The sequence below is a fragment of the Callospermophilus lateralis genome, chromosome 2 (assembly GCF_048772815.1).
Source record: "Callospermophilus lateralis isolate mCalLat2 chromosome 2, mCalLat2.hap1, whole genome shotgun sequence".
NCBI lineage: Eukaryota > Metazoa > Chordata > Mammalia > Rodentia > Sciuridae > Callospermophilus > Callospermophilus lateralis.
In genome coordinates, this window is record NC_135306.1 from 3786367 (window position 1) to 3804681 (window position 18315).

Consider the following 18315-nt stretch of genomic DNA (forward strand, 5'->3'; position numbering starts at 1 on the left):
GTGCGGCTTTGCACCCACAGCAAAAGCCCTGCTCCTGCTGGCCCGTGTACTCCCTTCCCTAGGGAGGCAGGCCCAGAGGCATATGCTGGTGCAAGTTTCACCAGGCCAGGTGGTGGGGCTGCAACTCACCCGGCCTGGCTCAGGTCCTGCTCCCTTGGTTGAGATCATGTCCCTTTTTCCCCCAGGGCCTTGACCTCCCCAGCTGTCCCTAGAAGGAGTTGACAGCTAACCTGTGGTAGGCTGCTGGTGGGACCTGAGGCCCAGGCATTTCTCTGACCAGGAAGAAAGGCCACTCCACCTCCAGGCCCCAGCTGAGAGGCATACAGGAGTCTGACCAGCTCTGCTCCCCATCCAGGTGGCCCACCCACCCTGCTAGAGTTGGCATGGGACCTCAGAGGGACTGAGCCTTTCCCACACAGGTTGCTGAGCATGGGGTTTCCAGGACAGGACAGGAGGAGACAGCCCCCGCTCCCCCTAGGAGGCCCCATCATCTTGGGCAGCCCAGAAGACTGGCATGGTCAGAAGAGCCAGGTGAGGAGCTGGAAGTCCTCCCCAAGGGTGTAGTTACTGCTCTAAGGAAGGCCACACAGCACAGAGGTCAAGATCATGAGCAGAGGCCTCAGCCCCACCATGCACCTCTGGTGACTGGCCAGTCCCCAGACCCCAAGTGCCCTCTGCGAGGGATAACTGCCAGTCTCAGCATGGGGCCTGGCGCAAGGCACTAAATAAGAGCCAGGGTTTGTGCTTAGGAATTGGAGACAGACCTGTATGCTGAGAGCCTGCATGGACCCACAGGGGGTGGACAGGGAAGGGACATAACAGGCAGCATTAAGCAAAAGGCAGTGGCTGCCTGTTGTGTGCAACCTCGGTGGCACCTCCTCAATGATATGACTGAGTCATTTTGTTCCTCCTGTTTTGGTTGTGGGCAGCTGTAGACATTACTGACCAGGGCTGATTTCTGCCCTAACATTGGGCTCACCTGACACCTTGGCGAGGCTGGCCAGCCCTCGGTAGGCATTATTCACCAGCAGGACTCTTTCCTGGCTCAGCCGGATGCTTTGCAAAAGCAGCTCCACCACCTTCTCAAACTGCCACTCACTCATGCAGCCTGCAGAGGACAGGGACCTGGTTGCCCTGTGTCCAGGGCTGCCTTCCCCACTCACTCTCAAGGGCCTGAGCTCCTCACCCAACAAGGACAGCAGCCAGAACACCGCACAGCCTGCCTCAGCTATTTCTGCATCTGTGGGGTGGGTGTCCAGCACCTGGATGACCAGGGCTGGGATCTTCACCACAGGGTCTTTATTCACAATGACAGCTGGATCCAAGACAGGGGTGGGGGACACCCAGGCATTGGGTGTGTACATGAGGGCCTACTGTATACATGCCCCACCTGCTGCTCCCACCCACCAAGCAGGGCAGATGGAGGGTGGGGGCCTCCTTGCCGATGAGTCTGGAGGGGACTCTGGCACCTTGGGGACAGTGGGGTCTCAGGTTTCCCCAGCTTGCCATGGCTTGGAGCACTGTTCTCTAGAGTACCAAGGTGAGGCCTTGGAGAGGGGGCAATGCAGGCCTAGGGGCCCCTATTCTGCATTGAAAATCAGGATAAGGCATCCAACTCTCTGGCTGACCTCTGGTGCCAGGGACTGCCCGCTGGACAGGACACACTGGGCTCCTTCCCCTCCCACTCTTCTTGCCAGTCTCCCTTTAGTGGCCAAGGTCACTCTCACATGTTCAAGAGACAGAAGGCAGAGTCTCCTGTGAGTCAGGCAGTGGGAGCCTGGGAAGAAGGGCCTCACCATCCACCAGGAGGGACCAGAGCAGGCCCAAGGCACTGAAGCAGATGTCCCTGTCCTTGGAGAATCTGTGCAGGTGCTCCAGGATGAGCTCAAACAGCCCCGCCTTCTGTAGTTCCTCAGAGACCTGCACTGTGGGAGAGAGGGAGGCCCTTCCAGCAGGCCTTCCCAGAGCACCGCTGCCCTGGGTTCCCAGGTGCTGTGCATTTCCTGGACCGCCACTCACCACCTCCCACCTATGACTAGGCTGAGTCCCACGGCTGTAACTCTTCAGCCCAGAGCCCAGCCTGCCTTCCTAGGTTAGCTATGGCCTTTCCCAGCACACAGCCTGCCTGGTCATTGTGTGATGCCTATTCCTGGGCCTCTCACTTCCCAGAGTGGATCAGTGAAGGATGACAGGTCATCAGGTCTGGAGTGGTGGGCACATACTGGGTCTCAGCTCTGCCCCACCATAGGACCTGACGGGTGTCCTTGGGCTCTCAGGAGCCCTGACTTCCCCTGGGAGGACAATGCCCACCTGTGAGTGGGCTAGGAGGAAGGAAAGGGTGTACCTGGTCCCAGGGGAGCCTGGTGAGGACCTCTCGTCCACTGGGGCACAGCCTGGTGGCCTGCTGCCCCCTTGACCATGGGCACAGAGCATGTGAATGTGAAATGCATACATGCAAGGCCTGTGGCCAAACCTGGCATGTAGTCTGCCTGTGAAAGTGGAGCCTGGCCTCCAGAGCACAGAAAAACCACCAGCATGGGACCAGAGCCTCTGCCAACCATGTGGCGTGCTATCTCAGCAGCAGGCCCTCTGCCTGTGTCCAGGCTGGCCCTCCACAGCTTGTGCTCTGCAGCCCGGCTTCCTAGAGTGTGCAGGAAGCAAGGCAGGAAGGGCCGCACACCCACCCTGGCTAGAGATTATGGTGAGCAGGCTATAGCCCTGGGTGATGAGTTGCTCCGAGTCTGAGTGGCTCCGCATGATGCTCAGCAGGGAGCAGATGATGGAGATATCCCATGGCACCTGGGCTTCTGCATCCTGCACCAGCACTGCACAGGCCACAGAAGGAACCTGGGTTAACCCCACAGCTGAGGATGTGGGGGACAGCAAGGCACACATAATCTCCCTGCCTGGCTTGGGGACAGCACTTCTGCTTTTTTATTATTATTATTATTATTAAGGAAACTGAGGTCTGCCTTGTTCTTCAGCATGGAGCAGGTGTCCATAAACCTAAGGCCCTCACACTGCCAGTCTGTGGCACCTCAGGCTGGTGCTGGCTTCCAAGAGCTTGCTGAGTCTGTGGCGAAGGGGCAGAGTAAACAACTCAATTCAGGACTGGGGCTCAGCTCAGGGATAGAACGCTTGCCACCATGAGCAAGGGCTTGGCTTCCAGCACCACAAAGGCAAACAAAAGGACACAGTCTGAATGAATGGCACATGGGAGTGAAACCCTCAATATTTAAGCCAGAGAGTTTAGGTAGATAGGCAGTTGTAAGAACTGAGGTCAGTTGAACCTGTTCTTCATGATCCAGAGAGCTGGGGGGAGGCTGAGCAGTCAGCTCCCCCTGCTCCTACTTGGGCAGCAGGTCAGTGCCGTCCCCTGCTACCCATGCCGCCACCTCTGCTGCCCTCTTACAGACCTCTCCTGGGGGCACAACCCACCCTCCTGGGGCAGCTCAGAAGACCCCATCCTGTCCAGCACCTTCTTGCATAGCTGGGAAGGCAGCAAGAGGGACAGGTGCTTGCCCAGGGGCACAACAGTCCAAGTGTAGCCCACATCTTCAGACTCCTGGCCTGTGGCCTGTTGTCCCAGGAAGGGATCAGATGAGCAAGGGGTCAGATGAAAGGATGGGGTCCTCTGAGCTGCCCCAGGAGGGTGGGTTGTGCCCCCAGGAGAGGCCTGTAAAAGGGCAGCAGAGGTGGCGGCATGGGTAGCAGGGGACGGCACTGACCTGCTGCCCAAGGGTTAGAGCTGTTGAGAAGGCCACACACCCAGGGGTAACTGGTGTGGGCTGGAAGCACCAGGAGTCTCCCCAGCCTGCCCTGCACCCACCATGGCTCAGGATGCGCAGTAGCAGGGAGCAGGCACAAAGCTGCAGGTCGAGGATCCTCTCATGCAGCTTCATAGCGGTGACCACCACCTCCACCAGCCCCATGGGCCACGGCAGCCCTGGTGAGGTAGGAGGCACAGGTGAGGCATGTGGGAGTAGACCTGAGACCCAGAGACCACTGGGATTCTACAAGACATCAGAGGGGCCCCAGGTAGGTGAAGAGGAGAGCAAAGATGATCTGTCCACATGTGCATGGAGTGCTCAAGGCCTGCCAGGGGATCCTGCTGGGAACCAAGCCCAGGGCATGCATGCTGCATCCCGTCTCCACCTCGGAGCTTCACCCTCTCAGTGTTTTTTTGTTTTGTTTTGTTTGAGTGGGGTCTCAGTATGATACCCAGGCTGGTATCAAACTCCTGGGTTCAATAGATTCTCCTGCCTCAGCCTCCAAGGCCAGCACCGCAGGGGCACACTATCTTGTACTTCTGGCACCACGAGGCCCTCCCAGCCCTTTCCTTGTCAGAAGAGCATAGGTGACTTTGGTGAGGGTGCAAGGACAGATGGGGCACCCAGGACACGAAGTCATGGTGGACCCTTCCAGAAGCTCGCTGAGGCAGGCATGGCTCTAGGTGGTGGGAAGAGCCCAATCTTGGGTAAAGGGCCCAACTGTCTCCATTTTACAGGAAGGCAAAATCTCCCTCTGAGCTTTATCCTGGTTATAGTTTAGCAACATGTGGGATCTGGCTTTGGGGGCAATGGCCAACGTGAGTTGCCTACTGCCTTGCTAGGAGGCCACAGTTTGCCTCCATAATCCCCAAAGCCTCAGCCACTGGGACAGCCCTCAGAGGAGTCTTAGTATATGTCTTGTGGGATATAAGGTGGATGGATGGAGAGGTGGGTGTGTTAGTGGACAGAGGGAGAGGGGGATAGAAGGAGAATGGACAGATGGACAATGGACAGGTGGGTGAAGGGAAGATGGATGAATGGCTGGATGAAAGGGGGATGCATGGGCATGTCATATTCAAGCAGGAGAGAGGTTAGGCGGAGAGATTCTATAAAAGCATGTTTTAGCAAAAACTACAAAATCATGGATACAGGGGTGTTGTGTTCTCTGGTACACAACAGGCTGAATGTCAGTGTGTCCGTGGTTGGCCGTGGTTGGCCATCACTAGGACTCACCCTGACACCAGAGCTCACCCTATAGGAGCTCTTGGGGGCACATGTGCACAGTCAGTGGTCTGTTGGGTGCCGTTCATGGAGTGGGATCTAAGAAAACTCCAATGCCCATCATAGGGTGGCTTGAGAGATGGGTACCTTATTATGGACCCCTTAAAAATCAGGTGAGGCCACCCATCCCCACCCTTTTCTGCCTGGAGGAGAGGCATGGGAAGAATTCCAGACTGCTTCCTGTCCAGGCAGATAATGAGGCACAGGACCCCTCTGGGAATGTGAACAGGCCTCTAAGGTGTAAGCAGAACTGCTGGCAACCGGGGAGGGGAGAGGCAGGGCTGTACCTAGCTGGTCCTCAGGTATCTGCAAAAGCCTCTTCATGGCCTTGAGCTGAACTTCAGGACGGCTGGGGAAGTTCTCCATGGCCTCTGTAGGGAATAGGGAGGACATGGGGACCCTGCTGGGGACCAGGTCTTCTGGCCATGAGGTAGCATTCTTATCCCTACTTCACAGATGAGGCCACTAGGACCAAGTGGTTGATCCAGAATTGAGCCAAGTCTCTGGGAACCATCCCAAGTCTCAGTGTATGCTGCCCTCACCCTGGCTCGCAGGATGCACACTGGCTAAGTGGGGACACCCAGGGACCACTGTGTGCCAGGGTGTGGACCCACAAAGGCAGGGGCTCTAGGGGGGTGGGCAGCAAGGAGCCCGTGTAGCCTTGCAGAGGATTTGTGTAGCGAATGATGGTAGGTACGTGGGGCCAGACTGAGGAAACGGACTTTGTGCTGTAGGTGACGGGGGCTATGCAGTGTATTTAAGCAGGGCAGTCTTGGGATGGAGTGGAGGTGAAGAGCTGGAATGTTCCTGCCCCTGGCCATGAATGAGGAGGGGGCCTACTGGACTGGGTAGTGGGGAGGCACCAGCCAAACAATGGGCTGCCAAGGCCAAGGACGGCTCCCAACACACCCCATGTCCCACCATCACCTAAGATGCTGGTGACGTTGCCTTCTAACAGTACGTTGGTGATGATCTCGGGCACCACCTGCTGGTGCAGGGTCATGGCCACACATGAGGACTTGAATGAGCCACTCACAAAGGTCATACGAACCACAGCCCTGGCAGGGGAGCAGGGAGAGCCAGCTGCACCAGCTGCTTCCCCCATGGTGTCCCATGCACTGCCCCTCTGCCTTGGGCTGAAGGCTGCTTGTCATTGGACGAGCCCTGAACCCTGGCCTTCCCTTTCAGATCTGCTTGGCCAAATCTCTCCTGATGTGCTATGTGTCCAGCCAGTGCCCTGGCAATCCCACTTCCAAGGACCTTCCCTGCGAAGACTCAGGGCCCCAGAGGAGTCCTGATCCTTGTGCTTTTGCCTTCTGGGCCCCTTCACAGAGACATAGCATCAGATTTGATGACTATGCTGGTTTAGAGGTCAATACAACCCATGCAGGGTTCACCTTTTCCTTCTGATTTTGAATTAGAATGGACATTTTTTTTCCTGGAGCCTGAGAAATACCCTGGGGCTGAACCACCTGTGCCTGCTGGAGCCAGGCCCACTGTGCCAGTGTGCAGAGATGTGCAGTCCAGGTGGCTGGCTGCCAAGCAGTTTGGGACAGCCACAATGCTGGGAAAAACCCAGTTATGCAGGGGGAAATAGGGTGGAGCCAGCAGCCACGTTTGTGTCGGGTGGAGAGATGCTAAACGAGCCTGCTAGGTTGAAATAAAACCCAACCCTGAGCTCACTTGATTGTTATTCGATCCAAGGGATTGATCTGCAACATTAAGGGCAGGAGGGAAGAGAAGGTTTCTACATCTGGGATGTGTTTCTCCTCCATGGTCTTCAGGATGGCTTTCAGGCTGCCAGAGTTCTGGTGGAGGGACTTCCGCAGGTGCATGGCTTCTGTAGCCTACCAGAAGAGAGGTCACAGAGTTTCTGCAACTAAGTGAAAGCCAGAGTCAGGCCACAGGCAGAGGCCACAGGAGCCTTGGAGCTCCTCTATGAAGAAGAAACAGATTCAGAGAAGCAAGAGGCCCATCTCATTGAGTGGAGAGGCAGGCAGGGGACCATGTGCCTTGTCCATTTCTGCCCAGAGGCCCTTATCTGGACCCAGATGACAAAACGCTCTTCGTGCCCATTAACAGAAGCAAGTGCCCAAGATCACCCAGTGCCAGGGAAGCACTGGAGCCCAGACCCTTCAACACAGCACACAGCCTGGAGCAGGAGGGCCCTCACTCCCCTGGAGTCCCTGTAGGAAGGGAGCAGCAATGTGCTCTCAAGCTGAACTGGGCCACCTGGGAGATAGTGGGGATGCTGAGGCCCAGCCAGCCACCTGTGCTCTCTGGATTCCCTGTGACTGGTGATGGACCTAGGTGGCCAGTGGTGTGTCCTTGCTCTCAGGGTGCGGCAGACACTGGACGTCTCTTCAGTGTGTACATACGATGTGGCAAGGCTCAGCTGCCCAGCCTCCCTAAGTCAGGGTGGCCAAGGGGCCATACAAGGTGCCCTGGCCCTTGCCTTGCCCCTACTTCCTGTCCGCAGGCAGGCCTAGCACAGATGAGAGCAGGAGCCACATGCTAGGACATGCAGAACAGAGAAGCGCCATGCACGTGCAGGCTTGTGTGACACACAGCCCCAAGTGTTCCTGCCCAGTCTCCTGAGCTGCAGCCACAGGCACCCCCAACTCTAGGGTGCCTGGACCAGGGTTTCCTTGCTGCCGGGGGCAGGGCTGAGGACCCACAGCCACCAAGTGAGCACGAACCCTTCTGCCTGTCTCCTCTCAAGGGCTCCCTGTGCCTGCGTGGAGCAGAGTGTGGGTGCTGACGGGAAGCAGGGCGAGGGCCCGCCTCCCCCTGGAAGGCAGCTTACATTCAGGAAGGAGCAGCTGGCCATGTCGAGCATGATGCAGCCCAGGGACCAGACGTCAGACATCTGGCTGAAGGTGAAGTCCAGGGCTTCGGGGGCCATCCAGGACTTTTGAAAGGGATCTGTTGGCAGGAACAAGGCAGGGATCCATTGAGTCCTATGTCCCCTGAAGGGGCAGAAGAGCAGAGCCACCCTGCCCAACACTGTCTCCTTTTTGGTTTCCACTTGCAAGCACTAGAAATATGAGCCCTTCAGTGGCCCTTCTTGGGTGAAGCAAGAAGTATAGGTGTGGGCAGTGAGGGGTCCCTCCTTGCTCAGTTAGACCTTCACCTTGACCTTGAGCCAGGGAAGCCATCCATACTGACAGGTGTCTGGCAGGCTGGCCCATCTGTGGGCATGTCTGTGCCCACAACCGCTGTAGAAGGAGCTGCCAGGCATATGCCAAGCGGCTAGGATGTATACCTCTTTCAACATCCTTCCCTCCACACGTCAGGACCCTGGGGCAGAGTCCCAGTGGCCCTGCCCTAGGTTCTCAACCTGAACCCCAGAGGAGACAAAAGAGCAGGGTCCTCAGGCTGGTTTGTCAGCCTCGAGCAGCCCTTCCTTCTCTACACCCCATTTCTCAGCCACACAACAAAGGTCTGGACTCTAAAACCCACACCAGGGTCACCTCCCACCAGTCCGCCCCTCCACAGGCTCACCTCCATCATCCGTCCATCATCCGTCCACCCAATCCAAGGGCAGAGTGCCACCAACCACTGCTACCCAGGACTCGGGTTCTGCACGTGCTGTTACAGGCTTGAGGCCTGCCTCCCTTCACACTGTTCCCCTTTTGAAGGAAGAGAACTTGCTCCCTGCAGCCCTCCACTATCTCCTGGGCCATCTGAGGACAGCACTTGAGTCAGCAGGCCCTCCCCACTCCCCATTCTAATCTCCTTCCTTTGGGGGCTTTCTCCCCAACGAGGTTTACATTTTCAGGGGTACCCAGGTGACTGCTCTTTCCTTGGGGCTCTTTTCTCCAATGGCCCTGTCTTTTGACCCTGTGTCTGTTCTCCATGAGGGACTCTTGCTCAGGCACAACCAGCCAAAGGGAGCTCTGTGGGGACCTTCTAAGCAATGAGCTCAGCACCGAGGGGGCCACTGCCTTTTTCGCTGCCCATCCCTGCCTGTCTCCAGCCACCCTCTCCTGCCTCCTGGGAGGACCCCAACCACCTTCCTCCGCACGGACATTCCACTTGGCTCTGTGGGTCATCAGTGCGTTGGAGCTCAGGTCCTGGAGTTTGCAGTGGTTTTTACTGACCAGGCTGATGTTAGAAGGCTTGAGATTCCTGTGATCAAGAGATGGGGGTCTGGCGCTTATGGGCTGCCAGGGGACCTTCCCCTGGGACAGCACCTGCCTTGAGCCTGAGTGTCCCACCCCCCCACACTAGAAAATTCCTTCTCCTCCTGCTTGGCAAATGATTATTTCCCATTCACATAAGATCTTATCAGTTGTTTTAAATTGGGGGAAAGCCCAAGTACAATGGGCACACCCAGCTATGGAGGCCCCAGTTAACCTGGTGTCCCTTCCCACAGGTCCTGGCTCCCACTGGTCTGAGAACTGATTGTCCACCATTCTGTAAGACCCACCGTGAGGCCTCACTCACATTCCCTTCGTACACACAGCCCATGTGCTTCTCTCCCCAGCCCCTCCCACAGGGGCCTTGGAGCCTGAAGCCATACCACTGGCAGCTTGAAGGCTGGACCTATGGTGCAGCAGCCCATGCTGGCCTTCCAGAGGCTACGCCATGACAGGCAGCCTCACCCGTCCTCCAGGTGTCTTATCTGCTTCTTCTGTTGCACTTTAGAGCCACCCTGCCCAGGCCATGGCATATCATGCAGCTGTGCACTGTGGGGTGAGTCACTCAAGGCGGCAGGGAAGGGCCCTGCTCCCCTCCCTCAGCCAGGGGAAGGTGCCATCCTACTGGGCCCAGATCTTGCCCAAGGGTGCTGGTACCCGTGCAGCTGGACACCCCTAGGAAGAGGACTATCACCTGTGGATGATGCTTAGCTGGTGCAGGTACTCCAGAGCGTCCAACATCTGACCCAGGATCTCCTGCATCCACTGGGGAAAAAGCAAGAGATGCCAGCAAGGGGAGGGGCCTGGAACTTCCTGAGTGGGATTCCATGCACTACTATTAGGCAGGCGCCAGCTCAACAGTCAGCAGGACAGGGGCACACTGCAGACCCCAGTGCCCAGGGGCTTTGACCCTACGCCCTGACTCCAGCAGCCACCTGTGGTCCATTGTCCCACACCTGCTCGAGCTCTTGGCATGTGGCCCTTGTGGGTATCTGACATGTTAAAGCCTGCAATGCCTGCTTGGGCCTTGCCCCTTCATGTTCCATTAGAGTGAAAAGAGCCCTGAAAGAGAACATTCTGGAAGCATTCTGTGTAAGAAACAAGCTGCATCTAGTGTCCAGGGCAGTGATTTTTCAAACTGTGTTCCTAGGACCCCTGGCTTCCACACTGGTGCCTTAGGCCACCCCAGGGTGTCAGGGGCTGGGCTGCAGGGCCCTAGCTTCCTCCCAGCCCTGGTAGAGCGGCAACATCTATGTTCCAAAGGGCCCCACTGCACACATGTACAAAGCCACCGTGGAGTCTGCCTCGGAGGCCAGGTCACCAGAGAAGCTGGGTACCCATGAGCCCCGTGGAGAGATGGCACCAACCAGAGGAATACTTTGAGGAAAGCAGAATGCATATAGGCTGGCCCAGACCCAAAGGTGAAAGTGAAAAGTGACCAAGCTTTGAGAAGGAAACAGGAAGTGGGAGGAAGGCTGCCTAAGCCAGGGCTCAAGAGATACTGGCCAGAAGGGATGACACTGATGCACCCGACTTCATTATGATGAGGACCTTTGCTGGCCGCAAGACACTGCTAAGAAGGGGAACTGGCAAGCCATGGACTGGGAAGAGATCTCTGGATACCCTGTCCAGATTAAAAAATAATCAAACTACAAATCATTAGGAAAAAGACCCTGTAAGTGTTGAAATGAGCAAAAGTACTTGAAGAGATTCCATGCCCAGACTGTCCTCACCACAATCACTCTTGCAGGCCAATGCCAGGCCAGCCATAATGGAAACTCACTCCCAGCCTCCACAGCAACCGGAGCCGACTGGAACCTCGCTGTGCGGTAGAGCAGCCTCGCCCTGAGAACCACCTGCACCACCCTCCCAGGGGCCACACCAGCTTTTCAGATAATTCCACTCCTCCACAGCAGCCTGACTTAAAATGGCCCAAGCCAGAAGCCACCAAAGGCCCATCACTGCCTCAAAGGTGACCAGAGGAGCACCGGAGGGCGCAGAGGGATCTGGTAGGCCCGAGGAGGAGGGATGCGCAAGGTTGGCTCCCCAGCCAAGCCCTTTGGAGTGAACTTCAGGAGTTGCATGATGACAGTCTCCAGAGGCAGGTGGTGCTGTGGACCTCTGGTTTTGGGATCAGCTCTGGCCTCCTCTGGAGGCTAGAGGCAGGTATGTGTAAAGTGTCAAGATGTGGACTTGAGGGGCTGGGGATGTGACTCAAGTGGTAGCGGGCTCGCCTGGCATGCATGTGGCCCGGGTTCGATCCTCAGCACCACATACAAAGATGTTGTGTCTGCTGAAAACTAAAAAATAGATATTAAAAATTCTCTTTCTCTCTTAAAAAAAAAAAAAAAAAAAAAGATGTGGACTTGAGGTGGACTTAACGCACCCTCACACGCTGGGCAACTACCCTCCCCTCTGCCTAGGCTGCCCCATGGGGCCGCAGGCCCCAGGCTGGGTCTGTGTTACCTTTGGATCCATGACTGCCTTCTCTTCCCTCTTACTCTGAATGACCATCTGGAGGTTACCCTGGCTGTACTCCATCACCAGACAGAGGGACAGAGAGGAGACCTGCGGGGACACAAGGCCCAGATACTCTGTGACGTCACTGCTTTGGTCACACTGCTGGCTGGAGGCCCTGCCTCTTGTCTCCCCATTCCCAGGCACCGCCACCCCAGGTTCTATCTGCTGCCAGTTGCTTGGCCTTTCCAGACAGCTGCAGCCACTGGAAGTGGGGACCCCTCTGCTGGGATTACCCTCACCCTTCACAGGTGGTGGCTTCCCTGGGTGTCAGATGAGATGCACTTCCTCTGAGGAGCCTGTCTTGCTCCCTCCATAGTGACCTGTCTTCTTGGCTTTTTTGCCCCTTCCCTGACAGCATCAGGGGGTACTTCACAATATGTGTGGGAGCATGCAGTGGGGCCTTTCCCCTGGCTTCCCCGGGCCTGGCTGCTGGGTAGGACCCCCTGGTCCAGTGGGACACTGACATGGATATGTGGAGAGGTGGCCAAGGCCTGCCAGCCTGGAGTTTCTGGAAAGCTCCAGCTCTTTGAAGCGATAGAAGTCATACCTGAAGGGACCCAGGGCATGGGCAAGAAACCTGGATTTGAACCCCACTCAACTACTAGCTGTGTGGCTTTGGGGAGCTCCATGACCTCTCTGAGCCCCATTAGGAAAATGAGGACAGTACTTCCAGCCCTGTGGATCTCCTAGGATGTGAGCAGACATGGAGCCAGTTAGTAAACTGTGCAGGAGCTGTGGGAGTGAGGGGCCTGGGGGCTGAGATAACTGGGTGGCAAATGGCAGTGGGAGGCAGAGCAGCAGCTCCCTAGGACCAGCCTCTTCCCCCTGGAATGCAGGCTCCTGTCAGTCATGCAGACTTTCTCGGCTGGGGCTGCAGGTGGGGAGCTGGAGTGGGGCCACCAGGCTGGGTCCCCTGCTTGCCACATGTGAGCCAGGAAACCTAAAGGAATGTGGCACTCGTTGGCAGCCCTCCTAGGAGGAGGCCCTTGAGGGCTCACCTGGAATTGCGCACAGTAAGCCCCCAGATGGTTCCCACCCCCACAGCTGTTGAGTGGGGGCTGCCACACTCAGTCTGGCAGCGCCTTGTGGGCGGGGCACTCTCAGTGGGCTTGGTGCTGCAGCCCAGCCGCAGGTGCCACCTGACCCACCTCACTGTTCCACGTGATGAACAGCTCCTGGTACAGGGAGATGTGGGCGTGCTGAAGCTTTAGCAGAGGCCTGAGCTGTGGGGACGAGAGGGAGGAAACTGTGGTCAGGGAAGCACAGTGTGCAGCTGGTGCTCCTCTGTCACATATCCCAACAGAAATGCAAGCTGCTGGCTCTGGCAAGGCAGGGGAGCCAGGGCAGGGAGGCAGTGCAGCCTTATGGCTAACTGCCAGAAGGTCTGGTATGAGGCCAGTCCCAGCATGCACTGCTGTGCTGTGTGTCTGAGACAGACCGTCAGCATCTCTGAGCCTCATGTGCTCATCTGAAAACAGCAGTGGGCTGGGGTGTGGCTCAGTGGCAGAGTTCTTGTTTAGCATGCACACGGCCCTGAATTCCCTTCCCAGCTCTGCAAAAAATAAAACTGAAAATTAAAATGGTGGTTCCCGTGGAACCTGCCTCACGGGGAGGTGAGGCAGGTCAAGTGATGGTGTGCAGGATATGTCACCTTTGGGGCTGGCTGGGGCAGGTGAGTCCACCTGAAGTTCCCTTGACCCAGCAGAGTGCTTTGAAAACAAACCAAGGTGGGCATCAGGAACAATTAACCTGGACAATATGGGCTGATGGGTAACTGCTCAGATGCTGGCCAGGCGTGAGCAGCTTGCTTGACGGCAGTTTAAATGTTCCCCACATCAGAACATGCCCAGCCCACCCTGTGCTTCAGTCACACTGTGGACCCAAGAGGTGCCTAGCCAGCAAGGCACAGGGTGGGCAATTCCAGAAAGAGGACCAAACAGTGACCATAAGGGAGAAGATACATTTCACCCCACATAAAATTCTAGAAAGGCAAAGAAAAGCTATTCACTGCCTCTATTTATCAATTTGATAAATTGCCATTATTGTAAATCAGGCTGCTGCCACTGGTCCATTCCAGATGGTAGAATTAAGATGGTAGAATTACATTTTCATTATTAAATAATTCTGAATTTCCAAAAATTTGCACTGTAACTAATACTTTCATAGTTGAAAGAAAAAAAAAAGTTTCTCTTTTGCAGTGCTGGGGATGAACCCAGGGCCTTGCCAGTCAAGCACTCTGGACTGAACTGCACCTCAGCCCTAAACAAAATCATCTTTTTGAGAGATGGTTATTGGTGGATTAGCCTAGGGACTGAGCCAACAGTTAAGCTTCATCTCCTTTGGGAAGGTGTGTTCTAAATGGGCAGTTCCTGCATTTAGAAGTGGGTGTTTGGGTTATGGACTCCCTTTAGGACCTGGCCAAGAACTAATTATGACTTCCCTTCACCCTGTCACTCAACAAGGGGGTGCAGAACAGACTCTATAAGTATGCTGCATCCTGTTCCTCTAGAGAGAACACTGTCCAGAGAGTCACCTCCTCCAGGGCCTCATTGGTATGATGCTCATCAAGGCATTCCACCTGGAGGGACACAGGGGCACCAGGTCAGTGAGCCTCTTCAACTACCATCACCCTCACTATGGCCTCACTCTCATCACTACTGCCATCCTCATCAACCCCTCCTCTACCACCTCTACTGCCATCCCCATCCCCAACCCTGTGACCTGCCCATCATCACCACCCCCATTACCCCACCCCCACCTCTGCCATCACCCCTGACACCATGACCCCCCATCACCCCACTCCCACCCCCACTATCAGTATCACTAAAACCTCCACCATCATTATCACCACTGCCATCACCGTCACTACCACCCCACTATCCCAGCCTACCCCCACACATCACTATCATCACTGCCATGACCACCCCATCACCCCACCATATGCACGGTGATCATCACAGCCATCATTGCCATCATGAGTAGGATAGTCAGCCAAAATACTCTGAAAGCCTTGAAAAGGCCCAGAAATCCCTCTCCTAGAGCTCTTCCCTGAGGAAACCACGATGCTCAAGAAAAACATATTTGTGAGGATGTCCATCAGACCTATTTATACCAGTGAGGAACTGATAATGGGCAGACCACTCGACCCACATGAGGTGACAGTCGGGTCAACCACAGTACATCAAGCAAGAGAGGTGGCCACACGGCCACCAGATCAGGAGAGGAGGAAGCTGTGGTGCTGAAATGGGGCAGTTTCCGCAATCTATTAGGTGGACAAAGGATGCCATCAGCTTCAGCAATATACCACTCTTATAAAAACAAAGTTTATAAATGCTTAGGAAAAAGACTAGAGGAAAACACATACTCCCTCCCATATGCCTTATTTGCTAATTATTTATAGATTGATTTGCAAGTACTGGGGGCAGAACTCAGGTGTGATGCACTCTAGGCAAGTGCTCTACCCCTGAGCCACATCCCTAGCCCACTGGCTGGGCTTTTAAAAAGGTCTCCTGGCTCATTGATCTGTGAGATGAGAGGGCTGACCCCTGGGCCAGCCAGCAACAGAACAGGAGGTGGACAAGGACTCCAGGACCAGCTACCTAGGGATGAGGCTGCTTGCTGGGCTGCATAGACAGGCCTGGCGGATCTGCGGCTGCTAATGAAGTTCCTTTATCTACAAGGTTAGTTCCTGTTCCCCCATGTACCTGTTCCCACTTGAGAGAGAAGGGTGTGCCAGCCACTCTTATAGCAGCTCTCTTCCCCTGGACCCTCTGTTGAGCACAGGAAGGGATGCACCTCCACCCTGCTGCCTTAGCCCTGGTGAAGAGATTCCAGGTCCTGTCCTTAACCTTGTGTGACCCTGGGTTAGTTCCTGCCCTCTGGGTCTGGTTCCCTTTTGGTAAGACTGGCAAACTGTAAAGAGTAGCACTGTGCCCACAGAAGTCAAATCCTCATGGATCCTGTGTGATCTGATTAGGATGGGATGGCCCCAAGCCAGTCTCTGTAAAATGGGGTCACGGTTCCTGTTTGACAGGATCAGTGATATTCAGTGGATTGATGCCTGGCACCCAGTATGGATGAGTGAATGGTAGATGTAGGTGGTGGAGTAAAAATCAGCATTTCTTTCCTGTCAAGGTAGGGGGCAGAGGCTCCAAGTCTGGGGAGCCCCATGCCACCCCCCACATCTACCCCAGCTAGGTTTGCTGCCTGCTGTCAACCGGGGTCCTGGAAGCCTCCTCTGAGGGATGATGTGCTCTTCCTGGTTCACTGGGCTCTGCTTCTTACCTGCTTTATCACGAGCTTGGCTTCAGTGGCCAGTTCCTCCACCACCAGGTTCACCCCTAAGGCCCCAGGACTCAGTTGGTACAAAATCTAGCAGCAAGGGAGAGAAACTATGAAGAGGAAACCACCTTGCACTTCCCAGTACAAACCCAACTCCCATACCTTGGCTGGTGCTTCCCACAGCCCCTGGGGGCTGGCACCGTCTCCTCCTATTTTGAAGTAGAGGATATGGCCCAGGGAGTCTATTTCTCTCTCTCCAAGGCCAATTCTGAAGTTTCTATGACTCCATGTTCCTTCTCCAACTTAGAGAGAGGGCCTTTGGGAGTCTAAGAGCAAGAAATGACCTGGGGCAGGGGGCTTATTCACTCTTTTTTTTTTTGAGTTTGTGAGAGAGAGGGGGGGAGAGGGAGAGAATTTTTAATATTTATTTATTTATTTTTTAGTTTTCCGCGGACACAACATCTTTGTATGTGGTGCTGAGGATCCAACCCAGGTCGCACACACGCTTATTCACTCTTTTAGGCCCCCATGACCCCAACTTCCAGCATCTACCTCCAAACTGAGCATCTAAAGAAGGCAACTTGTCCCCGTGACTGGTACTATCAGTCATGGCCATCCCAGGGTTATGTGGACACTTCTTAACCACCCTAGTGGGAATGGAAAGCAGGACTCAGAAGAGGTGATATAGGATGAGACACTGAATCAGATTTTGGGGTGTAAAGTCAGGATTCTGTAATCCAGCCTCTGTGTGGCCTGGACTCTGCTCAGGGAATAATGTTCCAAGCAGCATAAATCAACAGGGCCAGAGGTCAGCTGCAAGAATTCTCAGTAAAATACAGTGCATTAGACAGTAAAATACACCCACATCTCAATCAAGACTTCTTCTCCCCCATGAAAAGTAACCTTAAAAATTCTCTGACCACTAAAAATGCTTACGCTTTACCCCAGGTAGTTCCCCCTCATAAACAGAATCTCCCAACAGTAGGAAAATCTAATTGTAAGTGGTTTTCCAATTAGTGAAATTTTGGGGCTGGGGATGTGGCTCAAGCGGTGGCACGCTCGCCTGGAATGCAGGCGGCCCGGGTTCGATCCTCAGCAACACATACAAAGATGTTGTGTCCGCCGAAAACTAAAGAATAAAAAATATTAAAAAAAAACAAAAAACAAAAAACAAAAAAAAACCATGGGGCTGGGGATGTGGCTCAAGCGGTAGCGCGCTCGCCTGGCATGCGTGCGGCCGGGTTGGATCCTCAGCACCACATACAAAGATGTTGTGTCTGCCGAGAACTAAAAAATATTAAAAAATTAAAAAAAAAATAAAAAACAAAAAAAAACGAATTAGTGAAATTTTTACAAATACTGAATCTAATATTTAATGAAAATGATATGGTAAGTATAGAAGTATTTAATTAAATGTCCATTAACGGCTTTCCTCTGTTTTGAAACTGCTCAGGTATGGGCATTTTAGCAGACCTAGGCTGAGGGGTGTTTTTTTAGCAGACGGGGCTTCTGCCGTGTGCTCTGGGCTTGCTTTTGCCTCTAGAGGCCCCCATGGCTTAGGAGGTCGGAGGAGTTACCCACAACCTCAAAAGGTCAGTGCTGGAAGCCCTTACTGTTCATCATTTTAAAGGGGGACAGAGGCCCAGAGAGGTGGCCTTCCAGCTGGAGGCTGACCCTACTGGGACATGGGCTCCGCCTCCCTAGGCGGACCCGGTGCTGGGTGGGCAGTGACCGTTGCCCCGCGGCGCGCAGACCTTGGGCCCGGGCAGCCTGTCCCCGCAAGGGGACATCATGGCACCTGGTACTTTTCCATGGTAGCTCGAGCAGAAGAACTTCGGCTCACTCTCCCTCCGGAGGCCACTGTATGTCCTCGCCTGGAGCCGGAGCGGGCGGCCGGACCCTGGACTGAGCGTGCTCCGCAGTGTTGGCTCCGGTGCCCATCCCCCCCCCCCCCGCACCTCGTGCACTCGCCCAGGGGCGACCCTCAACCGGGGTGTGTCTGCCTGACTCTGGACAAACGAGCGTCCCCCACCCGCGCGCCCTCGGCCACCGGTGCCTTAAAAGAGCTGAGCCGCAGAGAGCGGGGGCGGGGCCTCGAGCATGAGGGCGGATCCAGAGAGAGGTGGGCGGAGGCTGTGGACGGTGAGCTTGATCGGGGCAAGGGGCGGGGCCGCGAGTTGAGGGCGAGGAGGCAGTGGTGGGCGGGAGAGGCGAGAGAGAGGGGGCGGGGCCTGGAGCCTGAAGGGCAGTGGGAGGTGCACTAAATGGGGGAAGCCTTAAGCGCGGTAGGGGGAGATGCGGACGGAGGGCGGGGCCTGGAG

At 55.3% G+C, this 18315-nt stretch overlaps 2 protein-coding genes across 3 annotated transcripts in view; one reads left to right on the forward strand and one right to left on the reverse strand.

Annotated features, from left to right (window-relative positions):
• Rexo4 (REX4 homolog, 3'-5' exonuclease) overlaps nucleotides 1-9876 on the forward strand; it is a 22361-nt gene extending 12485 nt beyond the window's left edge. Inside the window, exon 8 of one of the 2 annotated variants that reach the window (XM_076845161.2) lies at nucleotides 9430-9876. In XM_076845161.2, the coding sequence (XP_076701276.2) occupies nucleotides 9430-9645 (216 nt within the window). In that variant the 3' untranslated portion in view covers nucleotides 9646-9876. Of the gene's footprint in view, nucleotides 1-6239; nucleotides 6956-9429 lie in introns of those variants that run through there. The other variant, XM_076845160.1, reaches the window with a different exon arrangement.
• Nucleotides 1-18010, reverse strand: part of Stkld1 (serine/threonine kinase like domain containing 1) — a 19166-nt gene extending 1156 nt beyond the window's left edge. Inside the window, exons 1-16 of the mRNA XM_076845168.2 lie at nucleotides 17793-18010; nucleotides 15998-16084; nucleotides 14247-14291; nucleotides 12862-12936; nucleotides 11660-11761; nucleotides 9888-9958; nucleotides 9067-9182; nucleotides 7858-7976; nucleotides 6735-6898; nucleotides 5979-6109; nucleotides 5339-5422; nucleotides 3830-3946; nucleotides 2685-2825; nucleotides 1797-1925; nucleotides 1187-1315; nucleotides 980-1108 (exon numbers count right to left, since the gene is read on the reverse strand). Of these exons, the coding sequence (XP_076701283.2) occupies nucleotides 980-1108; nucleotides 1187-1315; nucleotides 1797-1925; nucleotides 2685-2825; nucleotides 3830-3946; nucleotides 5339-5422; nucleotides 5979-6109; nucleotides 6735-6898; nucleotides 7858-7976; nucleotides 9067-9182; nucleotides 9888-9958; nucleotides 11660-11761; nucleotides 12862-12936; nucleotides 14247-14291; nucleotides 15998-16084; nucleotides 17793-17807 (1654 nt within the window). The 5' untranslated portion in view covers nucleotides 17808-18010. The remainder of the gene's footprint in view (nucleotides 1-979; nucleotides 1109-1186; nucleotides 1316-1796; nucleotides 1926-2684; nucleotides 2826-3829; nucleotides 3947-5338; nucleotides 5423-5978; nucleotides 6110-6734; nucleotides 6899-7857; nucleotides 7977-9066; nucleotides 9183-9887; nucleotides 9959-11659; nucleotides 11762-12861; nucleotides 12937-14246; nucleotides 14292-15997; nucleotides 16085-17792) is intronic.
• Nucleotides 18011-18315: the final 305 nt, after the last annotated feature.